This window comes from Stegostoma tigrinum, chromosome 25 (assembly GCF_030684315.1).
Source record: "Stegostoma tigrinum isolate sSteTig4 chromosome 25, sSteTig4.hap1, whole genome shotgun sequence".
NCBI classification, from domain to species: Eukaryota; Metazoa; Chordata; class Chondrichthyes; order Orectolobiformes; family Stegostomatidae; genus Stegostoma; species Stegostoma tigrinum.
Genome location: NC_081378.1, coordinates 16,071,646 through 16,095,451, shown reverse-complemented (window position 1 = coordinate 16,095,451; position 23,806 = coordinate 16,071,646). Strand labels below are relative to the sequence as shown.

Genomic DNA, 23,806 nt, shown 5'->3' with positions numbered 1-23,806 from the left:
AGCCTTCAAACTATGCTCACACATGCACTCAGCAAATATCTACAAAGGGTCAAGTACTACCTGTTTATCCATCATCACAACAAACAGATTTACATAATTTCATGAACATTGTTTCCTCTCCGTTTGAAAAGGGGTTTTCTTAGAAAAGGCATCTCAGCCAAGTGGCCATGTGCACCCAACCTGAAAGAATGACCAGACCATTCAACAAGAGAGGCCATCCAGACTCAACAACCCTCCAGCACATATGCCTCTAGCGTGCGAGGGCTGCTCTCACTAGATTGCGGAGAAAGAAGCATCGGTGATTTGCTCCTCCCTAACTGTGGAATACTGATCTCTCTCTGTAATACCCTTAACATCTTGCTGACTTGACAGCAGGTAACTCAGATTGAGGATCAAACTGGAATGTTCCTGGCTCAATTCTGCGACAGATAAGCTCACTGAGCCATTAGAAAGAGGGCTTTTTGGAATCTGCTTTTAAAAAAAGCAAAGTCAACTGATGCAACTGGTTTTATTCCACTGATCTAAGGGGAAACTGAAGAGAAGGCCAGAGTGGGGGTTTCAAGCTGAGCATCTATAGCATGACACAAAGGGGTGATTTGTTCTGCTGCTCCTCTACTGGTGATTACAGGCTGCAGATTACTGCAGTCACGTGAGCTGCTTAGAACAAGGCAAGCTGTCAGGAGCTGCTAAGGTCAGTGTGAGCTTTCTACGCAAAGCTTGGAAAAGGGAGTCGGGGGTAGGAGGAGAAGACAGTTTGTTTTAAAACTTTTGCAGTGTTTAGCCTGTTCAATAAAGAGTTCCTCATATCCCTTTCATCCCTTCTATCCTGAAATCTCTAGGATTTTACAAGTTTGTGTGGCCATCTTGTTTAGTCAATGTTTCCAATTCTTTTTAACAAGGATAACATATTGTACAATAGCTCTTAACGTAAATCGGCAAATTACCAACTCCAACACTTATGCACACTATAACTACCAACTCATTTGGTTTCTAATGTTATTGTTTTTCCTCACCTGACCTTGTGTGGGGCTGCATTATACTACACTGTATGAGTAGTTCAGCTCATTGAAGAGGGCAGAGATCAAGTTCCAACTAAACCGGCACTGGGACTGAAATCAGATCTACAGTTCTTCGGCTGCTCAAAAGACAAATGCACCAGACTGAAAAATATCACACCCGGAAAGAAGTGGGTTTCAGTCCAAGTGACATCACTATTGTGCTACATGAGATGTGGCTGACATTGAGTCAGATGGTAGATGCATAGCTGCATCGACCTCATTTCTTTACACAAATCTCTGGTAACAGTCTGCAGCTAACGAACTGCAATCCCAATGAACAAACAGTTCAACATTCCATATCAGAGGTCACCAGCACAGAGTGGAGAATTAAACAGATTACACAGACATGAAAGCATGCTGAAGCACATGCGCAAGCACACATACATTCATGTGCATGCACAGCGAGGAGACTTTGTGTAAGATACAGAAAATAAAGATTAAAGCTTAAATTAAGAGCAGTTTGCTCTTTGGGAGCTCTCATTGTCCTCATGGCTAAAGTCAGTGCCCAAATCACTGTCAGGTTAAACAAATCAGCAGGTACACCTCCAGGTTTGATGCAATGTTGAGTTGCTGGTCTCAGGATTTCTCAACCCTCATGTGTGTTTGCATGACAGATAGGAAGACAATTCCCTCCCCAGCCAAATAATCTGATGTATGAACGGCTACTTGGAAAAGGTATCTACACAACAGGAGCTCTTCAAGAATGGAGACAGGTGTTTGGGGACAGGGCAAATGTCTACATTTTATTCCCCCAATGGGTAGGTGAATCACATGCCATGTTACTGAGCCCTACAAACCAGGAAGATATCAACCTTTTTCCCTACTTTTGTTGATTGATGATGTTAAACAGTATCACGCTGGAGTAAAAATCTAGACCGAATCAACATCCACTCTCTATTGAGCACTAGTAGAAAGTTGGTGAGCCTGTACATGCTCAATCATTTGTTAAATTAAGCAGCTCTTAGGAGAAAGTAGTTTGAAGGAATGCTTTAAAACAGAGAGGTGTAAGGAGGGAAATTGCAGAATTTAGGGCCTAGACAACTAAAGGCATGGCTACTAAAGGTGGAGTGATTAAATTTGCTCAATGAACCAAAATTAGACGAATGCAGATACTTTGTAGGATTGTGGAGATGGAGAAGACTACAGAAATAGGAAGGAGTGAGGCAATGAGTTATGATCTGGGATATGCTGCAGAGTGATGGCAGCAGATTCAATAATAATTTTCAAAAGTCAAATGGATAATTAGCTGAAGGGGAGAGAATTCCCTTCTGGGGAATTAGGAATGGTGATGAATTGGTCAGCCCTTTCAAAGCGCCAGCAGAGGCACAATGGGCAGGTAGTTCTCCTGTGCTGCAATGTTCTATGACTGCTCTTCCTCCAAACACCTCATTCCACCCAATCTTTCTTTTTCTTGAAAGCTCAAATCAAGTTACATGGGGACTCTTTTCTATTCTTAGCTACTCCTTCCCAGGAGCTCCAAGTTGGGAATTGAGAATTTCCACTCGGTATTTCTGGAGATTCTGTTTAAAACCCAAGTTTGGTATCTCATCATACATCTGTATGGGAGAGGAGGGTCATATAGATCAACCTACCCCTCAGCCCGAAAAAAAAACAAGTTTGCCCCAACTCATCACAACATCCAGATACTTTTTAACTGCTGCAAGGGCATTTTTGCTCATTCTCAAATCATTACAAGCATATGAATTAGGAGTAGGAGAAGGCCATTTGGCCCCTTTGAGTCTGCTCTGCCATTTAATAAATTGTGGCCTTAACTCCATACTCCTACTTACTCCTGATATCCTTTACTCCCTTATTGGTCAAAAATGTATCTACCTCTGCCTTAGAAATATTTAATGAAAAAACAAAGTTGCTGGAAAAGCTCAGCAAGTCAAGTTCCTTTTCCAGCAACTTTGTTTTTGTTCTTGATTTACAACATCTGCAGTTCTTCTGGTTTTTATTAAATATTTAATGATGCTGTCTGCACCGGTCTGTGGGGAACAGAATTACAAAGCCCCATGATCCTCAGAGAGAAAAAAAATTCTTAACTCCGCCTTTGGGCAACCCTTCACTTTTACTGGTTCTCATCTCTCCCACAAGGACAAACCTCCTCTCGGCATCTACCATCAAGTCTCCTCAGGATTTTACATGTTTCAAAAGATCACCCTTCACTCTTCTGAACTTCAATGATACAGATGCAGTGTTGTCCAACCTTTAAGCTATCCTACCCCAGGTATCAGTCAAGTGAATCTTTTCTGAACTGCTCCAATACATTTGGTCACAACGTACCAAATGTCAGTTTCAAATCTGCTGTGTACTATTATCGATTCAAACTCTCTTTATCCCATTTATATTTGAATCAGTGTTGCCCTCTCTTTCCTCATTCATTTATCTTCTCTTGCTCAACAGTTCTGTCCAATAAAAGGGATTTAGCCCATTATTTGGAGTTCTTGATAGAGACAAACTGTTAAAGCTGCTGAATTGGTGGAATATTCTCTTATTTAAAGAGATTGTGCAGAAAATCAGCAAATGTTCATTTTTAATTTAACACGGTTGTTCCTTTTCAGTCTTTTTCTTAGAAAGTGGCTTTTGCATTGCTCAGGCACTGATTCATGTGTTGAGCTATAGGCTCAATGCCATATTATTCTTTTCCTTCTTAATGAACTTTGTCAATCCTGCTGTCACTGTTTTTAAAGAGTCTTAGGTAAAGAGCAACTATACACCCATTTACTGAGGATGACATTATTTAATCTGTACGCTAGACCCGAGACACTTGACTCTGGGCAGTCTGTGTTAGACAGCAGTGACCTTGAGAGGTTATTGTTGAACGTTCTGACAGAAACAGAGATTGTGAGAAGTAATTGAAGTTGTTCACACACTTGTTCTGTTCCAACAGCATCAAATCCATTAACAATCTTCCTTTTTAACTGTCCTAAACAGTGGTAATTGTGTTATAGAATATGGACAAGTGGAGAAAAAAATGGGGAGAGGGCGATGAGAAAGTCACTGATTGAAATTATTAACTTTTGACACTGCTCCAAACAGAACAAAATACTTCTCCCTAGAGCCAGATTTAATTTAATTGTATAGTCGACTGTAAGCACACCCAAATCCTGATAACATGTATTAACTATCATGCCAAAAATAGCTTTTATTGAGATCAAGATTTCTAAAAATATCTACTGTTGCATCTCTGTACCCTTGGCCCGATTAATTCCATTTAAACTTCAGTAGGAATAACAACACTGTAAAGAAAGAAGTTAGACTCGTAATAATGACACTGCTGTCTCTTGATGGAATTTGTCAGCGTCCATGTCTACTACAAACATAATATGGATCACTACAAAATGAGTATGGATGGAAATGGAATTTTATAAACAGAGCATATGTCAGGGATTTAGCATATTCTGATTCTATGGAGTGAAAATGAATGGTTTGATCTATTAGAATTTTAAACCTGTATCCTTTTTCTGGTGTTGGCCAGCATGCATGGAGACATAAACTAGTAGGCATCCAGACCTTGGGATTATACACCAAGTGTGAGTTAGAATCTGCTGAGAGATTCCTCCATGCTGGGGTATGTTTCCAAAAGGTATGGGCTCCCTGTTGGTGATAGCTGCCTACCAGTGAACGCTTACTGGATTACAACAAATGATTGCGCGGAGCGACACTTACAGAACCTTCATTCTCCTCAAAACCCCCTGCCCTCAAAAGGTACAAGTGCTCTGCATGCAACAGGGATCAATTTGAAATTTACTCCATACAAATGAGTCAAAATCTGTTTAAATTGTTGGGACACAGCACTATTGGAAGTGTATTTTTAGATGCAAATTGTCAGTTACATTTCTGGTCCCAATGACCCTTACCCCCTACAGACAGGCATATGCTCACACAAAGTTAGAAAGATACGAATTGTGTGTGTGTGTGTGTGTGTGTGTGTGTGTGTGTGTGTGTGTGAGAGTGAGTGAGTGAGTGAGTGAGTGAGTGAGTGAGTGAGTGAGTGAGAGAGAGAGAGAGAGAGAGGCACCACACAAAGACATAAAAGAAAGAATTGGCTTCACCTCCTGAAATACTACATTCAGTAGACAATAAAAATTCCAACTGCTTTCCTCTCAGTCATCCTAAGACCTTTTGATCAACTTTATTTTTCAAATACACATCCATACATTTCTAGTTATTGCCCAGATTAGGAGAATGCTGCCTGCATCTCAGGGCCTGGCAGAATTGCCCATGACAGCTGTTGTTCTGCTTAGTCTATTGACCGATAATGGACTGCATCAAAGCTCTTTACAACAGCTCAAGAGGCCACACGCCTCAGAGAGAGACAGCTATTTTTGGAAAGTACACATCTTTGAGGGCAGAGGGCAGGAGGAAACATTAAAGTAAAAAAGCAAGACTCATATCTTTTCTCTTTTAAATGGTAATACAGTCATACTTCAATTACATTCAGAGTCACGAAAGGACTTGGCACCAAATTCATTTTTACCATTTGACTGGCTGTGCATCATTCACACTGATAACTAGGAGGACGGGCCAGGTGACTGCCAGACAATATAAATGTGAAAAATGTAGCATGCAAAATAATTTTGATGACAAGGTGGTTGAACAATGGGGAATATAAGAGACACTGGAGAAACCTTGAAGAACATTTTAAACTGACAGAATCAAAAAATCTCCAAAGCTGGGACATGCTGAAGGACAAATGACAAACCCAGCACATACCCTGAGCATAGCCACAGTCTATTCATAAAAAAGTCTGTAACTACTGCCCGTGAGGCACTGTTGTGATATTGCACAAAACAGTTGCTTCACCTACTTCAGAAAGTAATTTCTTGCATAAAATACCTCAAGCGGTTTAAACATGATATGGCATTATATAAATGAATGCATTTCTGCTGTGAGGATCAAAAGAATGACAAAACAAAAGACTCAAATACTTGGTACTGCACTCCTGCTTAAGTCATGTGGCAAGATTAATAATCAATATTTTGAGATGGGCCCATTGTGAGTTTTCTGATAATTTGATGTAGGTAAAAGTTTTTCCAACCTTTATGACAAACATACCAGATCCTGTATCGATATGCTTCTAACATTGCAGAATAATGGGTACAGTCCTAAACCAACAAATTGTTTTAGGGGCCTTCTCTACTGTTTTCGCTGGGGGTCATTTTTAGAGGAAAGCCGACGCTGCATGCAATTTGGTTACACCAGATCTTGCAGCAGCGAGACTGAGACTGGGTGCTCTTGATTGGAATGGGCTCTATCCTCAGGATCAACATTCAATCTTTAAAAATACAATCAATCATAACAATTCCTAGATTCCAGTTTAGTGAATGTGATATACTATTCATTCAATCTCTGTTCTCTTCTATTTTCATCCCCTATTCCTGCAGTCAATTTCTAAAAGCACTTATCTTTACTGGACCTGCTACACTTCACTCATTAGTTATGGCTGATTAAAGAGTCAGACACGCTTGAAATGGACTGTGTACATTGAAATGTTGAAAGAGTTTTATGAATGAAGTTTACATCATGTTATTATTATGATATGGTCATAAAACTTTCATGACAGCTTGTAGTCATCAAATATTCATCCTGGTAATGCTTCAGGCATCAGTTCTTGACCAAAAGGTCCTGGATAGTTTGGCAAATGCAAATGACAGCTTCTGATGTTTGTGCAGCCAAATTTACAAATAAATAGTCGCAGCACTTTAAATTTTTAGATACAACTAAGAATTTTGAAACTCCTCCATTAATATTTTGTTAGGTTTTTTGATCTTCTAAATGAGATAGATGAGCAGCAAGCAATGAGTAAGTAAGCTAAAGCTCTTAACAAAAAGGCGATGCCATACAGTTTTATGAGATATTTAACAGCTTTGAGAATGTGAACCGTGAACAATGCTTGGATAAGCCCAGACAGAGGGACAGCAGATCAAAATTTAGAACAAGTTACAAAATGTTTGTATTTATATGGAAGGTGATCAACAGTTGGAACTAGTTTGCCAAAAAGGGTGCATTGAAGAGAAGCCACCAAACAATGGATGGTGCTTGAAAGGAGATTTTGATTTTTTTGAGTGCAGTGAAAGCAGGCATTTCTCACCCCTACTCACCTTGTCATGAAAGGAGGAATTATTTGTAAATACCACTGAGGTTATTTTTGAAGGTTAAAAACAATGTCAGCGTAAATATCCGTGCCATTAAGGGGCTTCCAATACAATTAATATATAAGCCACATGCATCCCTCAATTTGATTTCACATTGCACTCATTTACTACCAGGTACCGTATGGACTACAAAAAAAAGCAGCTCATCACATCTTTCCCAAGGTCTGTTAGGGATGGTCAGTAAATGTCAGCCTACATCCCATGAATGAATACATATTATAAAAAACATGGCACGTAAAGTAGCTGAATCTTAAGGTTAGGTTTCAATCTCTAACCCATTTGCAGATTTCTTTCTTCATGGGCCAAAATACCAAGTCATTAAATGTCAAAACGTTCACAGATGCAAAGTGATGTTCAGAGTTTGAAAGAAGTGACTGCATAAATGCAAGAGCTTTCCTTCCTTTTTCTGTGCGCAGCCCACCTGAAGTTACCCAACTTAATGAAAATGGTTCTACAAACTCCACAAATCTTTTATTCCTAAAGAAGAAACGTATATTTCTTTTCACTTGCAGAGTCAAGTTTCAGAACACTTTACAGAACAAAAGACAGCAAAGGGAAAGTGGAATGAAAGTGTGGTAAAAGGAAGAGTCTTGAAGGGGATCTTGAGGGATAAAAGATCCTGAGGAGATAAAGCTTTGGAGGTAACTGCAAGGTCTGGCAAGCAAGGTGTCTAAGGAGAAAAGGCAGAAAACAAGATTTGGGCTGGTATATAATGGTATGCATCAGGTAATAGTGTAAAAGGCAAGGAGGGTGTAGAAATGAGGTGAAGCAGAGATTCTAGAGTGAATGGGTAAAAGCAACAATGAACAACAGGGTCTATGTGATGTATTGACATATTTCAAAACACAACTGCCCCTCAGGTTAAACTGTAGAAAGAAATGAGGGCAATTCTTACCATTAGCATCCTGAACACCGGTCAGTGCTCCTACAGCAGCAGCAGTCTCTCCTGACAGCACAATCTGCCCTCCGCCCTGCAAGGTGGCTTCTGCAAGTGTGGCAACAGCATGGGCAGCAGCCTCACTGCAGCAGAGAGACACAAAACAGATTAGTCACCCTACAGACTTTCCAGGTACTGAATTTTACCAGTATATATGGAATATATATATAGCATGGCTAAACATACAACTATAGACATTTACTGATTGAAAAGTACTGCACAGAAGGCAACCATTTGGCCTTTTGTGAATTTACTAATTCTTTCAAAGTGCTAAACGATTACTTTGATTATTGTCCATCCGGAACCACCTCTTATCTCGATTGTCTGCCCATGGCCTCATAAATATTCTTCCATCACACATTCATCCAAATCAATTCTAGAAGTGAGTAATGAATCTGCTTCCACCACTCTTTTAGGGAGTATCATCGGATTATTTTTAAGAAAACTGTCCTAACTTCCCAGGTTCTTTCGCCAATCATTTTAAAATCAGGCAATTTTACTTCCAGTCATCAATGGAAGCAGTTCCTCCCTATGTACTCTATCAAAACACCTCAATTTTAAAGACCTATATTAAATCTCTTAAAATTCTCTCCTCTGAGAATAATAGTTTTCCTAGTCTGTCCACGTTCATTAAAAATGCACTTATATATAAACAGATATACAGGTCCCAAAAGACCAGGTACAAATCATTTTAATGTAAGAAATTTCCCATTGTTTAGATCAGTATGGCAATTTTAGATCAGTATGGCAATTTGCTGATTTGATCTCAACTTTCATAGGAAATATCGATCATTTTCTTTCTAATGTCACCTAACATTCACTTAATTTGGCAGAAAAGTCAGTCACAAAACAATACAGATTTTTGAAGAGTATCTTGTTTTATATCGTCTTGATCCCATGCACTGGTCCTGAAATGGGCTCGGATCATGAGTTGTCCGGCTTGAGGCACAAGTGTTAGCAAATCAGCCAAACTAACAGTTTTATTTTCCCTTTCTTGAAGAAGCAAATTTGCCATTCGTCTGTGAGAGATAATGGGAACTGCAGATGCTGGACAATCCAAGATAATAAAGTGTGATGCTGGATGAACACAGCAGGCCAAGCAGCATCTCAGGGGCACAAAAGCTTTTGTGCCCCTGAGATGCTGCTTGGCCTGCTGTGTTCATCCAGCTTCACACTTTATTATCTTGCCATTCGTCTGTGTATGCTTTCAGCTGTTGCTACATCTTACGGCTCAAACAGCCATGTGAAACATGCAACAGCATTCACAGCAATGATCAGAGATGAACTTCATAACCATCTTCCAAAAGAGAACTGGAACAGTAAAAACCCTAATGACATCAACTCAAACACAAAGCAATGAGCCCTTTCATGATTCATTCCAACAGCAACAAGATTTCACTCTGTCCAGAAGGTAGATTGGACAATAGTTTTTAAATTGTCTTCTTTCCTTAGTTGAGACCACAATAATCCAGAGGGTGATTAGATAGGATTGGGACCAAGTTTCTTTCAGCTGGTGTGTTGCTCCACTTCATTTATGCCAGCTCTGAAACTTTACAATTCAGGTTCAGTTGAGGAAAAAAGGAAGTACACATAAAAATATGCAGAGGGGATGGGGAGTGTGAAGGTGGGTAAAGTATCCTGGGTTAAAAAATACAAAATAAAATTGCTGTCTGGTGCATAGATTGAGGGCAGTCCTCCATTACATCATCACTTGAGCTCAGGACCCTTGATAAACTCTTTTAATGTAGCACATTAAAATTAGTACTTACTGTAATTGAAGAGAAAATTAACGTTAACACTCATCACATTATACACTGCACACAACGCGATGTAGTTCCAGTCAATCTGCTCATTCTGATCTAGCAGAACACTGCTTGGAAAATACCAATCACTATCTCCCCCTGCTGGAGCTTGTGCAGCACTACCACTAATAAATAAGATTTTTTTAAAATGGCTGCACAATTTCTCAAAGTATTGGGAGAGAGGCAGGAGATAAAACTCTGTGAAACTTAATTGACAGTTTCTGAAATCAAAGCAGACCCTGTACAATTTATTGACAAACATCACAAAGTAGTCGAAACTTCTCTACCACAAAGCAGAACCACATCCAAGAGACCATTATTCAGGATATGAGCCATGATAGCAAGGGATGATAGTGGCCATTTGAGTGTGAATGGCATGGCCACAGAGCCTTATCACATCTTCATCTTTAAACTCACAAAGTGTTCCTCCGGCAGGGCTCAATGGAAAAGGATCAAAAGGAAGAATGCTGGCAGAACTCCTCCAACTAGGTCAGGGCTGCTGTTTCTAACCATAGCCACCTTAGTCCACCTGGGGGAAAAGATAGTGACGAAGGAATGGGGGAAAGAAAATCATCAAATCTGTGGTAAGCAGCGAAATTGCGTTGTATCAAACATGCATTGCTGTCACTCAGACTCAAAACTTCCAGGACAACAAATTGGAGTTTCCATTGTAAACTGCAGCATAGTGTAAAAACAAAGAAAACCAGATAGCTTACAAGGCCTTCTGCAAAAGCCCTGCACTACCTGCAAGGATATATATGCACAGTGTATCTGATCTGAAATCTTAAGAATCTAATCAAGGGCAGGCTACCAGCTCAGAGTTCCACCTGACACCATGGAAATGTATATTTCTTATAGTAAAGGAATGTGTTAAAACTGAAGGAGAAAAGTTGCTGAAAAACGCACAAGGCTGTGACTCATTTAACAGAAGCTGCACGACTTAATTTTGTGCCCAAGGGCAATCTGGTAGAAAACTCAAAAAGCAATTGTGTTTGTACTGCTTGTTGAATATTAGTTCATTCAATAGGTGCCTCCAAAGGAGTCTAAAATCCCTTCTCCATTTGTATTCTGTCGATGAGCAAGAAATTACTACTCAATATTGATTTATGCTCTCAGGATGTGGGAATAGATAAGACAAGACACAGTTAATGCCAAGGTTTCAATTTTTTTGTGATAATGGGAACTGCAGATGCTGTAGAATCCAAGATAACAAAGTGTGGAGCTGGATGAACACAGCAGGCCAAGCAGCATCTCAGGAACACCAAAGCTGACGTTTCGGGCCTAAACCCTTCATCCCCCTCTCTGATGAAGGGTTTAGGCCTGAAACATCAGCTTTGGTGCTCCTGAGATGCTGCTTGGCCTGCTGTGTTCATCCAGCTCCACACTTTGTTATTTTCAATTTGTTTTGTTGGTTTTTAAGGTTGGAATTTTTATTTTATAAAATATTGATCCCAAATTCCTCTTTGTAGAATTTATTCCACATTTTCTTCCTCCATCTGCAATCAGCTGATCTCAGCCAATAGAGAAATAAACAATATAACTGAAAATAACACTAGTGGTTAGGTTGGAAAGAAAATGTCCAGATGGAGGTCCAGTTACCTGCTGGAGTAAGTTAACCTGTGAGAGTTCAGTGAAGTCAGGTTCCCTACTTTTTCCACTAGTTTATGTGCCTACTTGTCAAGAATAGTTAGATTGTTTGTGTTCACGGATTTCAATCTGAGTAATAATTAAAATCACAAAGTATTTACAACACAGAAACAGCTGCAAAAGATCCCCAACAGAGATTTTATTTCTTCTATTTTTAAGAGAAAAGAGCACCAAATTTAATTCTTATTCAAAGGATGTAACTCTTAGCTCCATCTAATTCGAGTAAATCAGTTTTTGGTACCATTGTCTCCATATTCATTTTATAATATGGACATCAGAAATGCTCACAAAAGTCCAAATGATGCCTGACCAAGCTTCTGTGCAAGGTCATCATATTTTCTTGATCAATATTACCCCTCTGGAAGTGAAGCTCAGTGCAGTGTTCACTTTTTTAAGGCATTTTTTTGGCTTTGTATCTGTACTCCCAGATCTCCTCCTCAACACCATTTAGCAATCCTTTTCAAGGGATATGTGGCTGCCACAGTCTCCCTAATAAGTGTGCCGCCACATACTTTTCTATACAGGTATTTCTCCCGTAATGTGATAATTGCTTTCTTTTGTGACCTCGTGCAATAGAAAATGGTGCTGCAGAAAATTGCATTATATGGAAATCGCTAAACCTGTACGGCAGAAAGTTTGTTATACAAACAGCATCTGCTATTTATCAGTCACATTACAGCCAATTCATGTTAATGAAACACACGTTATAGCAGAACTACTTGTATTGAATTGATAATTACATGACCATTCTGCAAGTTTACGAATGTTGTTCTGTATTTTGTCACCTCATCTGACTAAACATACTCCTCAGTTTTAAGTCATCAACAAATTTTGAAGTTGTACTTGTACCTTCAATTCCAGAGTGCAAATAATTTACGTAAAATTGAAACAATAGTGGTCTCAGTACCTAGCCTTATGGAATAACACAACTTCCCACCATTTGATTTTTTTTTGAGTACACAGAGGGATGGAGATTTGAGAGGAATTGAGAAATAGCAGAAATGAAAAGTGGGATTTTCAAACAGGATATTTCTGCTTCACTTTAGAATGCAGGAATTTTCCCTCCAAACTATTCAAAGAGCTCCCACCACTGCACTCCCTCAGAAGAACAAGGCTCTATTAACAGAAATTGGAAAATTTCTATTTACAGAGAACTTTTAATTTCTTTCCCAATTTTTAATATGCCTCGGACACTTTCTATATTGATTTTAAGACTGTATTTATTGTTTAGAGGTAGAAGAATACATGAAGTGAGAAAAGACCATTCTGTTGTTAAGTTTACTTCTCCCAACCACTGTGTTCAATAAACAAACATATTCCATACAAATATACTCTGATCACCAAAGCTACAGCACATATATTAGCATTATCACCACAACCGGAAATCCATGGTTAATTTCTTTTCCTGCACTTGCAACATAATAGCCCACTTGTCCCATTTTGAGTGTCTCAGTTGCATTGACCATATGTTCAGACATTTCACTTGCCCCCTTGGTTTCGGAATCAACAGTGGAAGAAGGGTCCTTGCTACATTTTGAAAACCCAATCTACTAAAATAGTTAGATAAAATTGTGTGCGTATGTACCATTCCCCCAAACCCATGTTGCTTTAATTATGAGAGATAATGGGAACTGCAGATGCTGGAGATTCCAAGATAATAAAATGTGAGGCTGGATGAACACAGCAGGCCAAGCAGCATCTCAGGAGCACTGTGCTCCTGAGATGCTGCTTGGCCTGCTGTGTTCATCCAGCCTCACATTTTATTATCTTGCTTTAATTATGCCTCAGTTACCAGTCCCTAAAAAACACACACACTCAGCTGGTGTTGTTTCAAGTAATGAGTTTAGAACAACACAGATTATGTGAATAACATGTTGTGGCTCCTCTACACACCACTGACTCACGAGCAGTTCACATATGTTTGCTTTAAGACAAAATTCCAAAAGAAATTTACACTGGGCTTATTCAGCAATCCGTGCAGGATCCACAAGTTATTCTCTAGTATCTCACCCAAATAGGTGTCTTCATATGTCTACCCCCACACTTGCTGTCAGTTATTCAACAGGGCAGGAAGAGGGGAGTGCACCTTCAAATCAGATTATCATACATCCCTCCTTGTGTTTGATTTAGTTGGGATATTGCATAAGAATTATGGGTGAGACACCCTGATCTGTTTCCTTTTCCTCACCTGTAGTTCAGTCACAACCTCTAGGTTTAAAGCTTATGAAGTCAAATCCCAAACCAGGCCAATGATAAAGTGCAATACTTGAGGAGCTGTACCATGCTGGAGGTGTTATTGTTCAGATGAGACATTAATCCAATGCCCCACCTGTTCTCTAAACTGGACATAAAAGATCACATGATACTCTGAAGAAGAACAGTTTTCCCTCATGTTGTGACCAACACTGATCTTCATTCAGCATCACTAAAGCTGATTTTTTGTTCATTATAACCTTGCTGTTCATATGATCTTGCTGTATACAAACTGGCTGTCTCATTTCCTATTTAACGAGAGAGACAATATTGTAAAAGTAATGTATTAGCTATAAAACATTTTGGGATGTCTCAAAGGCACTATGTAAACCCAAGTTCTTTCTTCTAATTTTACCTCTTTTTGTTCCATGGATGCTTTACCTAATTCAGCAAAGACCACAGACATTGTCCAGCAAGAAATGAGAGGTTGCTGGAAAAGGATCTACAACCCTGGATAATTTCCAGCCTTTTGCAGCTCAGCTCAAGACCACCTCCGTCACTGCACTTTCTCAAGTTGAGATCAAATAACGCAACACAAATCAGGGGTTTAAAATCTTCAACTTGTCTGACCTGAGCCACTTTGAAAGATCTGTCAAGTGATTGCTGGCACAAATTTGTCTGCGAGTTTGACTCACCCCTAAGCACTATCCTTACAGAGTTACGGATAATGGGAACTGCAGATGCTGGAGAATCCAAGACAATAAAATGTGAGGCTGGAACGACACAGCAGGCCCAGCAGCATCTCAGGAGCACAAAAGCTGACGTTTCGGGCCTAGACCCTTCATCAGAGAGGGGGATGGGGTGAGGGTTCTGGAATAAATAGGTAGAGAGGGGGAGGTGGACCGAAGATGGAGAGAAAAGAAGATAGGTGGAGAGGAGAGTATAGGTGGGGGATAGGTCAGTCCAGGGAACACGGACAGGTCAAGGAGGTGGGATGAGGTTAGTAGGTAGGAAATGGAGGTGCGGCTTGAGGTGGGAGGAAGGGATGGGTGAGAGGAAGAACAGGTTAGGGAGGCGGAGACAGGCTGGACTGGTTTTGGGATGCAGTGGGGAGAGGGGATGAGCTGGGCTGGTTGTGTGATGCAATGGGGGGAGGGGGCGAACTGGGCTGGTTTTGGGATGCGGTGGGGGAACGGGAGATTTTGAAGCTGGTGAAGTCCACATTGATACCACTGGGCTGCAGGGTTCCCAAGCAGAATATGAGTTGCTGTTCCTGCAACCTTCGGGTGGCATCATTGTGGCACTGCAGGAAGCCCATGATGGACATGTCGTCTAAAGAATGGGAGGGGGAATTAAAATGGTTCGCGACTGGGAGGTGCAGTTTTTTATTGCGAACCGAGTGGAGGTGTTCTGCAAAGCGGTCCCCAAGCCTCCGTTTGGTTCCCAGATGTAGAGGAAGCCACACCGGGTACAATGGATACAGTACACCACATTGGCAGATGTGCAGGTGAACATCTGCTTGATATGGAACGTCATCTTGGGGCCTGGGATGGGGGTGAGGGTGGAGGTGTGGGGGCAGGTGTAGCACTTCCTGCGGTTGCAGGGGAAGGTGCCAGGTGTGGTGGGGTTGGAGGGAAGTGTGGAGCAAACAAGGGAGTCATGGAGAGAGTGGTCTCTCCAAAAGTCAGACAAGGGTGGGGATGGAAAAATGTCTTGGGTGGTGGGGTCGGATTGTAGATGGCGGACTTCACGAGCTTCAAAATCTCCCCTTCCCCCACCGCATCACACAACCAGCCCAGCTCGTCCCCTCCCCCAACTGCATCCCAAAACCAGCCCGTCTCCGCTTCCCTAACCTGTTCTTCCTCTCACCCATCCCTTCCTCCCACCTCAAGCCGCACCTCCATTTCCTACCCACTAACCTCATCCCACCTCCTTGACCTGTCCGTCTTCCCTGGACTGACCTATCCCCTCCCTAACACCCCATCTATAGTCTCCTCTCCACCTATCTTCTTTTCTCTTCATCTTCGGTTCGCCTCCACCTCTCTCCCTATTTATTCCAGAACCCTCTCCCCATCCCCCTCTCTGATGAAGGATCTAGGCCCGAAACGTCAGCTTTTGTGCTCCTGAGATGCTGGTTGGCCTTACAGAGTTATCTTTGTTCCTTCATTAGGGACATTTCTCTTCCTTCTAAAATCACACAACCTACTTCAGTCCTGGCATTAGATTGGTTAACTTGGTCATGGTCAAAACCACTTGACAGAATTGGAGCTGGCTAAGAGAGTCTGAAAGGGAATGCTTGCCTGACTTTCAATTTCTATCTCCACCCTCCACTTCTCTTTAAACCATATTCCCCATCCACTTCAACAATCAACACCCAGCTAATATCTGCAGAAACAAGCTACACTTTCTGCACAGGATTGGATATCCTAGCACTGTGTAAAAACAGTGGGAGAGAATGATCTATATCCAATTAGTTGAAAAATTAAAATCCCGTGATCTCTGGAACATGAATGAAGTACAGCAATATGAGCATCACTTTCAGTCGCAAGCTCCAAAAGTTGGATTTTAAAAAAAAGTCTGAAAATATTATTTCACGGTCCAGCTGTTAGCACAAAACATTTTTCCTTTTTGTGAGAATCAAGGGTGAACTTTTATGCAACATTCCTTCAGAGCTGACACTCACCTGTTCAGTGCCATGGTAACGGTGGCCCCTTGCTGCATCTCCTGGGATGCAGCCACTGCAGCCTCTGCCAGAGAGGCCACGGCCTGGGTGGCTTCAGAGGCCTGAGTTGTCTGGATTGCCATTTCTCCACCTTGCAACGTGGCCCAGTTCTGCTCAACCTGTGCAAAGAAAATGTGGGCAGTAGTAAGAAGGAAGCAAACAAAATGAGAAGAAATGAAGTCAGGTGTGTATATGTGCACAAGTGGTTTCGGGGTTGGCAGTGGGGAGCCATGTGCATATATTGATTCAATCTTTCCTTTCTTTAATTAAAAACTTCAAAAAAATGACCAAAGAAAAATTAATATCTCCTGTTCCATCAAAGTACTTTAATTTGGATAATTTCCACAAATCACTGCCAGTGGGGAAGAAGGGGGCTGAGTATGGTTTCCTGCACTCAATCAAAACCACATTAGCTTTAGCCCCAACTTAAATGAGCAGTGCAGTTCAGGCACACATTGACACTGTGCTCAAATGATTTTGGAGGGAATCAAAGACAGAAGGTAAATTTTAAATTTTCAGATTAGAACCATTCAAAAAAAAAATCTACACTTATCTCTAAGCAAGTCCAATGCCAATTTCCATTTAGTTTTCAAAGGGTTAACATTACTAGAACATAATCCTGGGCTACCTAGTGATTCGACTAGTTAAGACAACAGTAGTAGTACCATACAGATCAGTAATGATCCACATTCATCCAATGTCCATGCCAAATTTGTTCAGCTATGACGCTACAACTGGCTTGAGGAAGGGAGGCAGGAGTTCCATGCTCAAACACTATCAAACAAATCCTGCCGACCGAAGAGGAATAAGCCCTAATAATGGTGACACACATGCTCACTTGTCAAGTGTTTGGGTTTACACATGAATGTTGTATCATTTGGCAGAATCCAACAGCTGAAAACTGACAAAAAAAGGGAGGGAAAATTAACCGTTACTTCCCTGAAGGAGACTGTAGTACAGTAAACTTAGTCTATCATTTTAAAAATTGCAGTCCGATATTAAGAACTGGAAACATAATTTAAATATCCTTAATATTTACAGATTTTGCAAGGCTTTGATCAACAAATTAGGACTTGCGCAGCTAATTTCTCAAGGCATAATCGGTCAGATGTATAACGTTCATCCGACAAACAACAAATTACGTTTATTAATCACCTTTAACAGCGTAAAAATCCAAAGGCACTTCACAGGAGTAAATAACAAACAAAAATTAGATTCTGAGCCACAAAGATACCAGAATCAAGACAGTGGCCAACAGGTAGGTTTTAAGGAATGCGTTATAAGTGAGCGAGGGAGAGTGATGGAGAGAAAAGGAGATTTGAAGAAGAAATTCTTGATCATGGAACCTCAGCAGACGAAGGCACAGCTGTCAATGGTAGAGAACAAAATCATGAATGCAGAAGAGGCCAAAAGTCAGTGAGAGCAGGTAGTTCAGCAGGTAGTTCAGAACACTGTAGAGCTGAAGAGGTTTACAGAGATAGGAATGGACAAGACTATGCAGAGATTTGAAAACAAAGATGAGAATTTTAAAATGAAGATACTGCAAGATCAAGAGTCAATCAGCCATTGTAGGATGGTAGGTCATTATCCATCATCATCATCTGATGACATGATGACACGTGAAATAAAAACAGAAAATGCTTTCCAGAGATGCTGCAAGACCTGCTGAGTTCTCCAGCACTTTCTGTTTGAATTTCACAATTCCAGCATCTGCAGTACATTGTTTTCAATAAAAACATGATACAGGTTGGGCTGTGGAAATAGACACCCAGGTAGAAAGAAAATACAGTTTCAAAATTCATTTTAAGTTGCTCTACAAAACTGCTGTAACTTATTTCTCACTGTGCTGCCCTACTGTGCACATTTCTCACATTCAGCAAGTAAATCATATGAAGAGCGAGGCAATACATAAGATGTTGCACAATATGTTTGGTCTGTGCTGAGTGTGAGCAACTATACATTTTCTGACATGAATTCTCCTCTTACTTGTAATTTTCCATTAATTGCTCTCCTGGATAGAAAAACACCTCGTAATTTTCATAGACCGTCATATTGACTTTCTGTCCTTGGCATCTTGTTTTTCTCCTTTTCACTGAATTATCTATGCTTTAAACATTCTACCGACCCCCTCCTGTACTGTAGTCAAGAATTATGAATCTGCTTTGCAGAGCTTCTCACTTTCATCAGTCATCTTTCATATACTTTAGATTAAATTCCCTACAGTGTGGAAACAGGCCCTTCGGCCCCACAAGTCCACACCGCCCCTTGGAGCATCCCACCCAGACCCAACCCCATCCCCCTATAACCCACACACCCCTGAACACTATGGGCAATTTAGCGAAGCCGATCCACCTAGCCTGCACATCTTTGGACTGTGGGAGGAAACTGGAGCACCCGGAGGAAACCCACGCAGACACAGGGAGAATGTGCAAACTCCACCCAGATGGTTACCAAAGGCTGGAATCGAACCTGGGTCCCTGGCACTGTGAGACTGCAGTGCTAACCACTGAGCCACTATGCCACCCTTTCACATACTTTAATTTCCAGGTTTCATCCAACCACTCCCCAAAACCTGGTATCATCTAAGTATCACTTTCCTGCTTTCTAACTTTCCAATCTCCATACAAACTAATGGGCATAGGTCCAGATCCACAACAGTTGAAAACTGTGCCAAGGGCTAAACATTCACCAAGTTTGGACTCCATTGCTCCAGTAATGTTTGTGCCGGCTGGTGGGATTATATTTGTAAAAAGAATGTCCTACTACATTTCCATTGGAATGAGACAAAGTAGAAGAGGGCAAGGTTCTTCCCTACATGACAGTATGACAAGAAATTCCCAAAATTCAACCATTTTCCAGTAGGTGAAATTTTACTGCTCACAGTATAATATGGCTGTGGTTCAGAAATGCCACAGCAACAAAAGGACTATTCAATACACAAAGTGGCACGCAGCCACCAAATATACAGAGTGAATCTCAAAAATGCCCAATAAAAGGACCAAGTGATGCATAGTGTAAGCACCATGTGATCTGTTTAATGGACAGATCAAGTCATAGACCAAGGGACTGAATCACAAGCAGCACAAAAGATCAAAAATATGATCTGTCTTTTCAGACATTGCAAATGTAACAAGATATGGTTAGCCCACTACCAAATATCATAAAATTATTGGGATTAAGATTCTAAGGCAGATTAAATTTTTAATACAGGCAGATCAAGAAAACATGTGTTACATTGGTACATTTTAAATTTTTGCGAATTAGTTTATAAACTAAGTTACCTTGGTATTTTCCTAAAAAAAGATATTTTTATCCATTATTTCCTCTGTGTCTCTGATGCTTAAAGACAGGGAACTGTGGAGGAGCAAAATGATTTAGCTATCCATATATATATATAAAATGTGAAAGACTAATGCACAGGTACAAAAAATAAATAAAAGGCAAATGGAATGCTGAACTTTATCTCATGGGCACTGGAACACAAAGTTGAAGTGAAAAGCCAATTGCACAGAGGCATATCTAGACCACATCCGGAGACCAACGTGCAGTTTGGGCACCCAATTCTGAAGAGCTTCATGAGCATGGAGTTGGTACACCAGAGCTTAAATCATACAGGATTAAAGTATGAAGTCAAGTTAAGTACACTTTGGTTATCCTCCCTGGAGCTTAGAAGGCTAAGACAGGAGCTAATTAAGATACTTACAACAATTAAAAAAAAAAAATTGGTAGAGCAGGTACTGTGAAACTATTTTCTCCATTAGGGCATTAAGAAAAGAGGAAGCATCTTAACACTGAGACAGGCTTAGCAGAAGCGAAGTCAGGAAGCATTTTCCCCACACAAAATGCTGCAAAATCTACAGTTTCTTGTTGGACGAAGGGATTAAAGGACACAGATTAAAGACAGGTGAATGGAAACAAGGTATAAAGCAGAATAGGTTCACAAGGCTGAATAGACTCCCTTTCTTCCTATGCCACGCCTTCCCATCATCTCTATTTTCTTGCTCCATAACTACTTCTTTCAAGCAGGTGGAAAGGATCATCCAGACCATGGCTACCTGATGTTATGATTGGATGCCAGTGCTGAGTCATGCTCAGTGGGAGTTAGGATAGAGCCCCCACCTCCATGAACGTACGTGTGACTGCTGCCCTCACCTCTCCGTCCTGAACAGTGGAGTAATTCACCTGAGCAACAGTTACCGTTCCTGGGAGTTCAGACGCATCTGCCAGAGTCGCAACTGTTGCACCCGTGCCAACCTGCAAACAAGGGCAGACATGAAAGAACAGTGCTTTAATCTGCAGCAGGGCACCTTCATTACCCACTCAGCTCTGTCCCAAGATTATCCCTTGTTTGAAATCAAAATAAATCAGGGTCGCAGCTCCACCTGATGATTTGCTGAGAAAATAGAACAGAACCAGAAAGGTTCAAGTTTCCATCTTTGGTCTGAACTGGGTGGGGGTGTGAGAGATTCTTTACTTAATTAATGTCTCTGCTCAGAAAAAGGACAAAGCTCATGATAAATACCCTACAACCTCTCCCCACAGGAAATGAATGTAAGGGGATGCCAGGCAAATACAGGACTAGTGTTAAACATGATGTCTTCTATAATAGAAAGAATGATAGAAATAAAGACTTTCAATTATAAAGAACCTTTTATTACCTTAGAATATCCCAAGTTCTTTACAGTAAAGAGTATGGTGTGAAGTGCAGACAATGTTATAATATAGAAAAGGTGACAGCTAATTTAAAAGCCACAGACAGCAATGACATAAATGGCCAGCCCACCTCTACGAGATGCCAGCTGAGGGATAACTATTAGCTGAGATGAGAACGCTCATTCAAATCATGCTGTAAAGAATTTTCCATTGCTTGAAAAGACACATAGGGCCTCAGTTTAACATCGTATGACAGATACGGTATCTCCAACAATGTAGCACCTCCTTCAGCCCTTCAGTGGAATGTCAGCCTGGATTACAGGCTCAGGTCTCAGAAGTAGAGAAAAATCCTTGGTTACTGCAAAAGCACTGAAGGATTGGAAAACTGCCAAAGTGACACCCCTATTCAAAAAGAGAGGTAGGGAGGCAAAAAGTGGGTAACTACAAACTGATTCACAAACATCTATTCTTGCAATCAACTATTGAGGAAGTAATAGCAGCGCATTTGGAAAATCATAATCTAATCAAGTTGAGTCAGCACACTTCCTGAAAGGGAAATAGTGACTGACTACTCAATCAGAATAGATAGAGGGGAACCAGCATATGTGTAGTATTTAGATTTCTAGAAGGCATTTGAGAAGGTAACCTCACAAAAGGTTAAGTTATAAGAGCTGGAGGTAGTATATCGGCATAGATAGAGAATTGCCCATGGGGTTCATTTTCAGGTTGGTAAGCTGTAACCAGTGGATTCCACAGGGATTGCTGCTGAGTACTGTATCCAACTTTGCATTTGACACAAAAATAGCTGGAAAAGCAAGAGGCACCAAAGTTTACTGAGACCTATTGAGAGGTTAAATAAGTGGGCATAAAGTTAGCAAGTAATGTATAATGTAGGAAAATATGCAGTTGTCCATTTTGCAAGGGACAACAAAGAACAGAATATTATTTTAATTGAGAAAAACTGCAGAAAGCTGTAACACAAAGGGACTTGGGGGTACTTGTACATAAAACACTAAGCTAGCACACAGGCTGAGCAGGTAATCAGGAAGGCTAATGGAATGATGATGCTGATTTCAAGGGAGTTGGAATATACGAATAGGGAAGTCTTACTGCAATTGTACAAGGTACTGGTGGGGCCATACCTCGAATACTGAGAGCAGATTTAGTTCCCTTATTTAAGGAGATAGTCATAGAGTTGTACAGCACAGAAACAGGCCCTTCGGTCCAACTTGTCCATGCCAACCAGATATCCTAAATTAATCTAGTCCCAATTGTCAGCATTTGGTTCATAGCTATCTAAACCCTTCCTATTCATGTCGCCACCCAGATGCCCTTTAAACGTTATAATTGAACCAGCCACCATCACTTCCTCTGGCAGCTCATTCCATATATGCATCACACTCTGCATGAAAAAAAGTTTCCCCTTGGGTCCCTTCTATATCTTGTCCCTCTCACCTTAAACCTACACCCCCTAGTTTTGGACTCCCTTACCCGGGGAAAATGACATTAGCTATTCACCCTCATGATTTTATAAACTTCCATAAAGTCACCCCTTAGCCTCCGATACTCCAGGGAAACTAGCCCCATCCTATTCAGCCTCTAACTCTAGCTCAAATACTCCAAGCCTGGCAACATCCTTGTAAATCTTTTCTGAACCTTTTCAAATTTCACAACATCCTTCCTATAGCAAGGAGAACAGAATTGAACGCAGTACTCCAAAGTGGCCTAACCAATGTCCCGTACAGCCGCAACATAATCTCCCAACTCCTATACTCAATGCATTGAACAATAAAGGCAAGTGTACCAAATGCCTTCTTCACCATACTGTCTACCTGTGACTCCACTTTCAAGGAACTATGAACCTGCATCCACGGTCTCTGTTTCATTGAAGGCATTCAGAGAAGGTTCAGTAGGATGAACCACAGTATGAAGCAAAGGCCAGCAGGTCAGGATGCTACTCACTGCAGTTTAGAAGAATGAGAGGTGGTCCCATTGAAACATACAGGATTCTTAAGGGGGTTGACAGTGTAAATGCTTAAAGGGTGTTTTGCCTCATGGGGGAGTCTAGGACCAGTGGGCATTGTGTCAGAATAAAGAGGTGTCAATTTAAGACTGGGGCATGAGGAATTTCTTCTCTTAGAGTTGAGAGTTTTTTGAACTCCTTGCCACAGAGAATTGTAAGGCAGAGCCCTTGCATATATTTAAGGCTGAGATAGATTCTTGATCAGTTGTTGAATCAAGGGTAATGGGGAAAAGGCTGGAATGTGGACGTATGGAATGTGAGATCAGCCATGGTCCTACTGAACGGCAGAACAGGCTTGAGGGGTTGAATAGCCTACTCCTGTTCCTACTTCTTATGGTCTTAGGGAGTGGGGTTTGAATCTACAACTTCTGACTCTGGTAGTACCGCTGAGCTACAATTAACATATTTGACCAAAATATATTATGTTGACCTTCAGGAAATGACTCACACGAGGATTTGGCTGTCGTGGTTGGTTGGCTTGCCGAGCTGGTTCGTTGTTTTTCCCGCAAATGTTTCATTGCCCTGCTGGGTAACATCACCAGCGCAGCCTCCAATGAAGCACTGTTGTGTTTTTCTGCCTCTTATTTGAACTCTGGAGTCCACTGAGCTG

At 41.0% G+C, this 23,806-nt stretch overlaps 1 protein-coding gene across 3 annotated transcripts in view; it reads right to left on the bottom strand.

Annotated features, from left to right (window-relative positions):
* Positions 1-23,806, bottom strand: part of nrf1 (nuclear respiratory factor 1) — a 68,901-nt gene that overhangs the window by 13,420 nt on the left and 31,675 nt on the right. For 2 of the 3 annotated variants that reach the window (XM_048554460.2, XM_048554462.2), the window contains exons 8-10: positions 20,673-20,774; positions 16,482-16,639; positions 8,115-8,239 (exon numbers count right to left, since the gene is read on the bottom strand). In XM_048554460.2, coding sequence (XP_048410417.1) covers positions 8,115-8,239; positions 16,482-16,639; positions 20,673-20,774 — 385 coding nt within the window. The remainder of the gene's footprint in view (positions 1-8,114; positions 8,240-16,481; positions 16,640-20,672; positions 20,775-23,806) is intronic. The other variant, XM_048554461.2, reaches the window with a different exon arrangement.